At 33.8% G+C, this 11,942-nt stretch overlaps 1 protein-coding gene across 1 annotated transcript; it reads left to right on the top strand.

Annotated features, from left to right (window-relative positions):
• The first annotated feature begins 3,869 nt into the window (after window positions 1-3,869).
• On the top strand, window positions 3,870-4,395 carry LOC133791600 (uncharacterized). Its single transcript, XM_062229523.1, has 2 exons — window positions 3,870-3,975; window positions 4,054-4,395. Exons 1-2 carry the CDS (start codon window positions 3,916-3,918, stop codon window positions 4,393-4,395), a joined length of 402 nt encoding a protein of 133 aa, XP_062085507.1. The 5' UTR covers window positions 3,870-3,915.
• The last annotated feature ends 7,547 nt before the right edge of the window (window positions 4,396-11,942 follow it).

The following is an 11,942-nucleotide window of genomic DNA, read 5'->3' as shown; positions in this document are numbered from 1 at the left end:
CTTATGTATCTCTTCCCACCATAGTTTGGTCATTCGTAGGAACAAGATGACTTAGTTGAGCTTCATCCCAGATCCTCGACACATCACACATCCAGAAACCCCAACCTCCATGTTTACACATCACATCATCTACTAATAGAGTAATCACATCACATTCATATGATTCAAATTTATAGTTGTTAATTAATATATCTAAAAATAAATTTTGATTTTTTCAAATTTTTGAAAGGGTTACTTGATGAAAAAACATGTATTTATTATGAAAATATAATATTTGTAAACTTTTCATTTTTCAAATGCATGTCAATTTCTAAATATACCTAATGTTTCTCATTGGTTGGAAACACCATTAATTATGGCAAAAAAAAATAATTAAATTCAAAATTAATGTAGAAAATAATATTTACTTGTTGGTGAAACTTGCTATACCAAGTCACTATGTTGCTACATCATCATAATTGTTAGTACTCATCTATGGATAGTAACCATTAAGAAGTCTTACATATATATAAATATATATATATATACTAGATATGGGAATATGCCAAAGGCACGTAACCCCGTAATATCTAACTTAATAGTAATAGTAATTAATATGATTTTAGTTTTAATGGATTCTACTTTTAGTGGTCTTTGTAGTAGTTTTTGTTTTTATCAATTTCAGTTTTTAAAAATATAGTGGATCCAAAATAGAAAAATCAATAAACTAATAGATTATTACAATAGTATTGATATTAATAGTAAGTAACATGATTTTACTTTTAATGGATTCTACTTTTAGTGGCATGGTCATGTATTCTTTGTAGTGTAATTTTTTATTAATTACAATTTTAAAGAATTGATAATGGATCCAAAATAGAGAAATCAATAAACTAACAGAGTTGTTACAATAATATTAGCCATAGTTTATACAATGGAATCTGATGATAGAAAGAAAAAAGCAAACCATATATATATATATATATATAATATGTACAAGTGGACTTCAAAGTGCAAACTCTGGTATTGTCAGCTTCAAAAAACAATGTACAGTAGTTAACTGACAATTTTACGTTAAAGTACTTTTCTAGGATTAGGCTTTACTATTAGTTAGAGAAAACTCCAAAACATATGTACAACTAAAGTTTCAAAAGATATATACAATTCACATTCTTGGGTTAAGAATAAGTGAGATTACATAGTTCTAACTTCATTCAAGGAAGTGCTTGATATGCTATCAAGAGAAGCAGATGAAGCATCAGTGATATCAGGTAGTATAAACTTCGCTTGAGGAAGTGCTTGATATGTTATCAAGAGAAGCTGATAAAGCATCAAAAAACTCATTATGTTCTTCAGGAGTACTTTCTTCAACAGTTGAAGTTGTTTCTTTTGTTGATGTTGGTAAGATTGTAGTGACCATATATTTCATAATACCTATATTACTAGCAAAAGGCTCCATGGTCTTCAAATATATGACATGTTTTTCATTCTTTGATGAACGGTTGACTTTATGTAAGTGGTCAATTTTCTCTTGCATATGATCATGTATATTATAAGATTATTTAATAAATTAATAAAATGTAACGAGTAAATATTTTATCTATGTAAATAATAAAGACTTTTCTTTTTAATAAATTGAATTTCTTTAAATTTGTTGAAATATAAGTAATAGAAAACATTAATTATTAGCAAATACATGGAAGAAAACATAATAAAATAAAATCAAAAAGATAAAATACCGTCTAAAGATCAATTTTATAAATCTTTCAATTTTTTTCTTGTTATCCTAATTATAAATTAGTGATATGGTTCTCTTAGAATCAACATACATATAATAATTTTAGAAGGCAAAATTATTGAACCTGAGTTGTGTATTCCACCAGTTGGCTTGCAGAACATCCAAGAAAGCTTTCAGCATTTTTTACCGAATATTATAGCTTCTAACTCTTGTGTTGCATCATGAAGGTTCACAACGACTCGGGCTCTGCAAATATGAACATCATCTATAATAATATGATGACATATGTTTATATAATTAACATTATATAAGAATTTAATTTTATTGAAAATTAATTACAAATAATAAACCTTGCTTCAGTTGTGGCCTTTTTTTCACACTCCATGCAATCAAAAGATTCATTGAATTCAACACCAGTAACGTTTTTGCAATTATCACAAACCATGTAGTGAAGTTTCTGTGTTGGATTCGTGATTGAAATCGATGCTTTGATCCAATATGTTTTCTCCTGAAATATTAATAATATTTAGAAACATAATAATTTGTATGTATATATTAAATGAATTATATGAGATTTTTTTTTTATTTTTTTATTGAAGAATTATATGAGATTTAATATATAACTTACTATAAAAATATTATCAGTTTTTTGTTTTCCTAGAGTAAAATTGAATTACCTCAACTAGTTCAATAGTGTCTATGGTTCTTATAAGATGTAGTGGAGGCTTTATAAAAGTAGATGTTGATTGCTAATATGTTTTTTCAGTTATTAGGCTATCAATGTAATTCTCATTCTCATTACACCTGGAAAAAAAAGTTAGAAAAATATAATAAATATATTTTCTTTTGAATAAAATTAGCAAATAATTAAAATTATATACAAAAAATATACTATAAATTAAGTACCAATCACGTAGTATTTGAACTTCAGGTAAGCTAGGACTGATCATGATACAAGTACCAAGTTTTTTTGATAGCGACATTTCTGAAATATTAAAGATATAATGTTAGAATTAGATTATTTATATACGTATGAATATGAATAAATATGAATGGCTCTTTGTGTTAATAGCAACTCCAAAATGTATAATATTTCTGTTTTTAATAAAAGATTAAAAGAATAATTTCATATAATGAAGATCAATGTAAGTCTACAAATGATATATAAACTATAAATAAACATTAAATAAATGTATTACACTACAAAAAAAAGGTTCAATCTCACGGGGGTGATGGTGGAGGATGCGATCCTCCACGTGGACCGTCAGATATCCCAGCTGATTGTGAACGAGGTAATACTTTACACATTGATATACTCCTTAAAATTTAACAATGAATCCATATTAATTTTAAAATATTGAATTTGCATACAATAGCGCCTCCAAATAAACGTGGACGCCATAAATGATTGAACACGCGGGAAAAGAGGGAACAGTTGGGGCGTCCTCTCCCTCTCGAGTGGGATGTGCGGGGGAGAGCATATAAAGAGATCGGAGAGTACAGCTCAAATTTCTCAAGAGAGCTCGGATTACTTGTTCGACAGTACACATATCCGGACTGTCCTCAATGGTCAAAAGTACCAAATGCCTCGAAAGAAAGAATACTTGCACATTTGGAAGTAAGTAGTTTATGTATTTTTATGTTAATTCTCATTTTATGTTATATATCATATTTACTAATAAATGTTTGTAAATTAGGATGATTTGTTTGATATTGGGCGTACTAGATATGGAGAATGGCATATGCCTGGGATCTTGAGAGGCATTGATACTTCGTGTGCTAAAAAGTATTCTGACTGGAAGTACGATATTAAAGAGCATTTAACGATTAATGGGCCACAAAATCATTATGGTGGTTGCACAGATACGTAGTGGCAAAAAGCAATTGAATTTTTCCGACGCCCAGAAATTACGGTATTAATTTCTTGCTAAACTTAACTATCTTAATTAAATATATTACTAACGATAACTTTTTGCAGAAACGTTCTATGGTCAACAAGGAAAATAAAAGGAAACTGAAAGAGCTTAGCTATGGAGGTTCTCAGTCAATCCCAGCCCTGCGCTATAAAAAAGTTAGTTAATTAATTATTTTTTAGTTTATTTTTCTTATTTATGTTTAATTATTAATTTTATAAAAATATATGTACGTGACAGCGCAATTTAGAGACTGGGCAACTTGAGTCCATCCCGGATAGCTGGATGGATACTCACCATAAATCAGGCACAGGGTGGGTGACAGAGACAGCCAAAAATACTTGGGTACGTTAAGTTTTTTTAAACATTTTTCAAAATTTTAATTGTTTCAAAATTTTAATTGCATTATACATTGTATCATAGGAGGAATTGCGTGCATACCGCGACACACAGCAGACACAGGCAACTGATACTGAGAGTTCCACACCAGTTTCGAGTGCGCCTGAAGATGAAGACATATCTTTGGTACAAACTGTCTTCGGAAAACGACAGGGCCACCAGAAAGGATATGGACGTATCCTTAACATAAGGGACCGAACTCCATTTGATTTTCGTCCTTCACAAACTAGAGATGAAGAGTTGTCTGAGATGAGAGAGCGTCTTCGGCAGTTAGAGGAGCATGTCCGGACTCATTGTATCACCCCGGGATCTCAATCTGCCCCACCACCACCTGATGATCCCGATGTTGGAGCACCGACTCAATAGGACTTTTGTATGAATTTTATTACAATTGACTATTACATTATCATGTTTAACACAACTCTTTATTTTGATTCAGTGAACATACTCTTATGTTTTTATTTATATGTTTAATATAAGTGTTTTAATTTTATTCTATTTTTTTTATATTTAATTCAAATTAAATAAATAAATAAATATTACAAATATAAAAAAAAATTCTGGAAAAGTCTATACCGAGGACATTGTCCTCAGTATATACCAGCAGGATGTCGGTATATACCAGTACGATGACAAATTGGGGTTGGTTGTACCGATGACATTTGTCACTTTCTACCGAGGACATTGTCCTCGGTAAAACCTATACCGAGAACATTTTTAATGTCGTCGGTAGAAGTTTTGTTTTACCGACGCGGATGTACCGATAACTTTCTACCGATGACATTGTCTCGGTAGAGGTTATACCGAGGACTTTTGGGCTTATACCGAGGACATTTGTTCTCGGTATAGGCCTTGTTTTTTGTAGTGTTACTTACGATTAAAAGAAGTAACTTTCACATGCATAGCGACAATTACGATTACAGGCTTTGTTTTGATTATGTCTTCAATTATACTACATTCTTGCTTAGCAAATTCATCCCAACATGTTAGCAAATTAGGTTTTCTCTAGTTGACAAGAAAATATAAATGAGTAATGGACATATAAATGAATAAATACTTGTGTTACTTAATATAATTTTGAGTATCTTACTCTTGATTCACAAATATTATTTCTTGTATCACTTGCAAGTTATTTCGTGTATGAATATGTTTTTTGGGATTAACAGCTATTGCAACTCCAATAAAATCTACAATAAAAAAAAAACAAAATTTAATTTTTATTTTTATAATGGAGAATAAAATATAAATTAATAATATTAAACTTATGTTACCAACTAATGTCTCCATATGTGAAGGGAAGTCAGCAACAAGAGTGAACGTATAATATGATAATGCTTTTATTGTGTGGTCTTCCATGTTAGTTAATTGCTATTCTAGGTATCTTGTCTCGTGACCAAATTGGTTAGTATTAGTTGCCCCTAGGGACGGTCAGCTAGACTGACCGTTTACTCTGTTATTCTAACAGAAGCATCAAGCCTATAAATAGGCATTGATCACTTTCTATATTCCTGGTTGTAACTATTACATTCATTACAATAAAGAGAGACATTATTCATCTTATTTAGCTAAGTGTTTTCTGAGTTTGAGATATAGTCTTGTGTTCAGTGTTTTATGTCAAAGAGTGATTAGTGTTCTGACAAGTTCAGTGAAGAAGATCGAAGGCTTGAGACTCAACAAGTGGTATCAGAGCCAAGTTTTGGGCGATTCAGAGAAGACAATCTTGGATCTTGGATCAAGATTGGGGTGAATATCTGTCACCATGGGTAATGCAAAGTTCGATCTTGAGAAATTCACTGGGAAGAATGATTTCGGATTGTGGAGGGTGAAGATGAGAGCCCTGCTCGTGCAGCAAGGAATTCAATCAGCTTTGTTGGGGGAGGATAAGCTTCCTGCAAGTTTGACAGCAAAGGAGAAGACAGAGATGTTGGACAAAGCTCATAGTGCCATTATTCTAAGCCTTGGGGATAAGGTACTGAGAGAAGTATCGAAAGAAAAGACAGATGCATCTCTCTGGACAAAACTTGAAAGTTTGTACTTGACAAAGTCCCTGGCCAATCGATTGTTCTTGAAGCAGAATCGGTACTCGTTCAAGATGGGATCGGGAAAGAATATCGAAGACCATTTGGATGAATTTCACAAGATCATTCTTGATCTTGAGAATATTGACATAAAGATTGGAGATGAAGATCAAGCAATCATTGTACTGAACTCACTGCCTTCAGATTCATATGAGCATTTTGTGGATACCATGATGTATGGAAGGGAAACCTTGACACTAGAGGAGGTTCAGAATGCATTGATGTCCAAGGAAATGAAGAGAAAGTCAGAGATGAAAGAGGAGACAGATGGAGATGGATTGTTTGTTCGTAGGAAATCCTCCAAGAAGGAGAACAAGGATCAGTCGAATCAGAACAAAAAGACTGGATCAAAGGCAAAACAGAGAAGGTGCTATGTCTGTAACAACCCCGATCATTTGAGAAAGGACTGCCCAATTTTCAAGAATTACAGTCAGAAGTTTGGCAATGCTGGAATTGCCTCTGAAGGAGAAGACACTGATGGTTATGAGAGTGCAGGGGTCCTAATAGCTTCTGAGGGTGATTCTAGCTCAAGTTGGGTACTCGATTCAAGATGCTCATTCCACATTTGTCCTGAAAGATCAAGATTTTGCAAGTTTCAATCTGTCAGATCAGGGAATGTGAAGTTGGGAGACAATCGAGCATGCCAAATAAAAGGAATTGGGTCTGTTATGATCAAGCTAGAGGAGACCACTGAAACAGAATTAAAGCATGTGAGATACGTTCTAGAGATCAAGAGAAATTTGATCTCAGTAGCTATGCTGGATCAAGAAGGCTACATTGTCAAGGTAGAAAATGGTAGCATGAGAGTGGTGAAGGGTTCCAGAGTCATTATGAAAGGTCTGAAGGTGAATGACATCTATGTGTTGCAAGAGAGTCCAAGAAAGGATGAGATAAACTCAGTTTCAGATGACAAGAATAATACCATGTTGTGGCACAGAAGACTTGCACACATTGGTAATAAAGGTCTGAAACTATTGTTCAAGAAGGGTGTGTTTGGGACGGATCAGATCCAGGAACTAGATTTATGTGATCAGTGTGTACTTGACAAAGCTACCAAACTGAAGTTTGGAACTGGAAAGCACATTTCAAAGGGAATCTTGGAATATATCCACTCAGATTTGTGGGGGCCATCAAGGACAGCAACAAAAGGTGGAGCCAGGTACTTCTTACTTTTTCTAGATGATTATTCAAGATACATTTGGACTTATGTTTTGAAGAATAAGTCTGATGCATTCAAGAAGTTTTTAGAGTGGAAAATCTTGTTAGAGAACCAAACAGGAAGGAGAATTAAAAAGCTAAGAACAAACAATGGGTTAGAGTTTTGTTCAGATGAATTTACTAACTACTGCAGGAAATAAGGTATAAGGAGACACAAAACAGTACCAAAGAATCCTCAACAAAATGGGCATGCAGAAAGAATGAACATGACCATTTTGGAGAGGGTTAGATGTATGTTAATCTACTTAGGTTTACCAAAGGGTTTTTGGGGAAAAGCAGTAGTGACAGCAACATACTTGATCAACAGGTGTCCTTCCTCAGCAATAGAGTTCAAAACTCCCATTGAGGTCTGGTCAGCAAGGTCTGCAGACTATGGAAATCTCAGAATTTTTGGATGTGTTGCTTATGCCCATGTGAGACAGGATAAGCTAGAGCCAAGGGCAAGGAGATGCATCTTCCTTGGATATCCTGATGGTGTAAAGGGCTACAAGATGATGAGCATAGAAGCTGGGAATCATCAGAAGTTTTTCATCAGCAGAGATGTTACTTTCGAGGAAAGTGAGTTGTACAAAGACACACTCAAAGGAATGTCAAGAGATGACCGTGAGTTTCCTGACAACAGCAACATGAGTTCTCAGATTGAGGTGGAGACCAACGAAGATCATTTTCATGGCTATGAAGAACCAGCAACACAGGCTACTGGTGGAACGGATGTGTTAGATCAATCTGAAGGTGAAGTTGAACAAGAAGAGAATGACTATCAGCTTACTAGGGATAGGGAAAAGAGGCCTACAAAAGCTCCTACAAGATTTGGCTATGCTGATGTGGTGCATTATGCACTGAACATAGCTAGTATAGATGGTGAGGAACCAACATCTTATGAGGAGGCAATGCAATCTGCTGATAGGGAAAAATGGAATAATGCAATGAGTGAAGAAGTAGCCTCACTGAAGAAAAACATGACCTGGGTATTGGTCAAGAAATCAGTGGGGCAAAAGATCATTAGTTGTAAATGGGTGTACAAGCATAAAGATGGGATTCCAGGGGTAGAAGAGGCGAGGTACAAAGCTAGATTAGTGGCTAGTGGTTTTACACAGAGGCAAGGAATTGATTATAATGAGATTTTTTTCCCCTGTGGTGAAACACACTTCAATCAGAATGCTGCTGAGTTTGGTAGCCACTGAAGACCTCGAATTGGAGCAGCTTGATGTGAAAACTGCTTTCCTGCATGGAGATCTAGAAGAAACCATTTTTATGAGACAGCCACAGGGTTTTGAAGAGAAAGGGAGAGAAGACGAAGTGTGCCTCTTGAAGAGATCCTTGTATGGGCTAAAACAGTCACCAAGACAGTGGTACAAGAGGTTTAATGAGTTTGTGATCAAGGCAAGCTTTAAGAGAAGTGCATATGACAGTTGTGTGTATATCAAGAACTCTAAAGCTATGGTTTATTTACTCTTGTATGTAGATGATATGTTGATAGCAAGCAAGGACATGGAGGAGATCAAAAATGTGAAAATGTTGCTGAATAGAGAATTTGAGATGAAAAATCCTGGATCTGCCAAGAAAATTTTAGGGATTGAAATCATTAGAGACAGGAAGCTGAGGATCCTAAAGCTGTCTCAAGAAGGATATATCTCTAAGATTTTGAGAAAATTCTCAATGACTGATGTCAAACCAGTTAGTACACTTATTGGACAACAATTTAAACTCTCCCATACTCAAGCACCATCTAATATAGAAGAAGAGAGCTACATGTCTAAAGTTCCCTACACCAGTCTAGTAGGAAGTTTAATGTATCTGATGATATGCACTCGACCAGATCTAGGCCATGGTGTGAGCATAGTCAGCAGGTTCATGGGGAATCCTAGATTGGAGCATTGGCAAGCTGTCAAGTGGCTGGTAAAGTATCTAAAAGGCACAAGCTCAGTGGGACTAACGTATGGATCACACTGCAGTACCACAGAAGTTGAAGGCTTTGTAGATTCAGATTATGCTGGTGATTTGGACACTAGAAGGTCTCAAACAGGTTATGTTTTTCAACTTAGAGGATGTACTATAAGTTGGAAAGCTAATTTACAAGCCACTGTGGCGCTCTCAACCACTGAAGCAGAGTATATGGCTTGCACAGAAGCTGTTAAAGAAGCCATTTGGTTGAAAGGCCTTTCAAGAGAACTGGGATTGGATCAAAAAAGTGTAACAGTGCACTGTGACAGTCAAAGTGCACTACACTTGAGCAAAAATCAAGTCTTCCATGAGAGGACTGAGCATATCGACATAAGACTTCATTTTATCCGAGATGTCATCACAGAAGGGAAAGTGAAGCTAGTCAAGATTGCTACTGAAGAAAACCCAGCATACATGCTCACCAAGGTCCTTCCCACAGGAAAATTTAGACATTGTTTAGCTCTGCTGCATGTTTCAGCAGACTGTGCTTAAACATGTTTGTATTTTTATTTTTCTTTGTAATGCCTAGATTAGCAATTAGGTGGAGAAATTGTTAGTTAATTGCTATTCTAGGTGTCTTGTCTCGTGACCAAATTGGTTAGTATTAGTTGCCCCTAGGGACGGTCAGCTAGACTGACCGTTTACTCTGTTATTCTAACAGAAGCACCAAGCCTATAAATAGGCATTGATCACTTTGTATATTCCTGGTTGTAAGTATTACATTCATTACAATAAAGAGAGATATTATTCATCTTATTTAGCTAAGTGTTTTCTGAGTTTGAGATATAGTCCTGTGTTCAGTGTTTTATGTCAAAGAGTGATTAGTGTTCTGACAAATTCAGTGAAGAAGATCGAAGGCTTGAGACTCAACATTCCACTTCATCAACTAAAGTATATTTGTTGATTACCCATTCTTATGAATTTGATACCACTTGATATTGGGGTTTATTGACATTTACACTAGCATTTGAGATGTAGTATTTTTTTATGGATGATTGGCTTTTTCTCAAAAAATTTAATGTCGTCATCATACACGATGGTTTGTATTTGTGTGCCCTATAAAAATTAGTAACATTGTATTAGTATTGATAAATACGAATAATTCAAAAATTCAAAAAATATGTAAATTATTGAACTAACCTGTGAGTCACATAATACTAAACTCTCATATTTTTTGCACCATAACGGGCATATTTCGGAAAGCCTTTTTCTAGCATTAATACTTTTGCTTTCCATTTTGTGTCCAATGGATGTATATCTTTGATATATTTTTCTTGCTTTGCCATTGGACCTATATTCAATTTGAAACTGTTTAAGCATTATATTTAATTATTTTAATGAATATAAACTGAATAAATAAAAACATGAAGAATAATCAGGAAAAAAATTATATTGAGTTTAGCTTTTCAAGTTTTTATCTATTTTTCAATCTGTCTTCAAATTCATTTTGTTATGTTGTGGTTTGAAAGCATAAAATTATTATGAAACAAATAAATATTTGACAAAGTGGCAGTGATATTATTGTTGTTTTAGTGTGGCCAGATTTTAATATATTTAATTCATAAATATTAAATATCAATATATATATATTGCTTTTAAAATGAAAAATAAATAAGAAATATTTTTAATGAATTGAAAAGTTGTAAACCTAGATATCTTTTAAATCAAAATTAAACAAAATTTGATTAAAATCAGAATGTCTTAGATTTAGTGTGAAACACGGGGACAATAGTATTAGTGTTCCTCTAATATTATACGCAGTTAATTAATTTAAGTTTGCTCTATTTTGAAGGTTCTAAAAAATAAAGAAAATTAATTTAAAAACATCTTATTTTAAAATTATAAGTCATACAACATAAGTTTAAATTAAAGAGAAAAAGAGGAAAAAGCAAAGAAAATAAAAAAAACATGAAACTTGTTCAGGAACTATGAATCCCGGCATTATGGTGTATATATATATATATATGTGTGTGTGCACTCAATTACAAAAAATAAAGACTAATAAAATTCAAATAAAACCTTTTCTTTCTGGGTGATCAATGAATAAAAAAACATAACAAAGAACAACAATTGAATTTTCACTTACTTGATAAGTAGCGTCTTCATAGACTTTGATGAAGCAACGTACACAGAGGGAAATTTGACTTTTTATGCTTAATGGTGTGGTGTAATTCAAAATAATGCTAGGCATTTTTATCATTACAAAATAATGTCAATTCATTTTAGGATACCCAAAATACCCCTTTCATAACTATCTCCTCTCTTCCCTCCTCCTCTCTTCATTCTTCTTGTTTCTTCCTCACTCTCTTTCACTCACCTCACCTCATACCACCACTAAGACCACCACGGTAGAACCCCATCGAGCAAGGGACCGCCACTAAGAAAGCCATTTGTACAGGGGATTAAGACCAAAGTAAGGGTTGAGAAATCTTGGAGAAAAATTTAATGAGTAAGCAATTTTTTCTTAAATACTTGGATTAGTGATGTTTCCTTTAAATTTTTTGGGCATTTCGAATAGATCTGAGAAATATTTGTACATCTTTTTGGGTTTTTTCTGGTTTTTTGTCGATCTGCGTTTTCTGGGAATTTTCTGGGTTTGTGTTGATGGGTGCTCGATGCCTGCCTGATGCAGGCTCGATGGCACATCAATTTTTAGAGTTGCATGTTCTGCTC

Source organism: Humulus lupulus, chromosome 7 (genome assembly GCF_963169125.1).
Source record: "Humulus lupulus chromosome 7, drHumLupu1.1, whole genome shotgun sequence".
NCBI lineage: Eukaryota > Viridiplantae > Streptophyta > Magnoliopsida > Rosales > Cannabaceae > Humulus > Humulus lupulus.
The sequence above is the reverse complement of the archived record's forward strand: the minus strand, read 5'-3'. Positions and strand labels throughout refer to the sequence as shown.

What these genes read in the sequence shown, in the direction of transcription:
- LOC133791600 (XM_062229523.1), top strand. Translation starts at nt 3,916, where the DNA reads ATGGATACTCACCATAAATCAGGCACAGGGTGGGTGACAGAGACAGCC. An exon ending in AGACAGCCAAAAATACTTGG is followed by an intron (nt 3,976 to 4,053) that starts GTACGTTAAGTT and finishes ATTGTATCATAG; the next exon opens with GAGGAATTGCGTGCATACCG.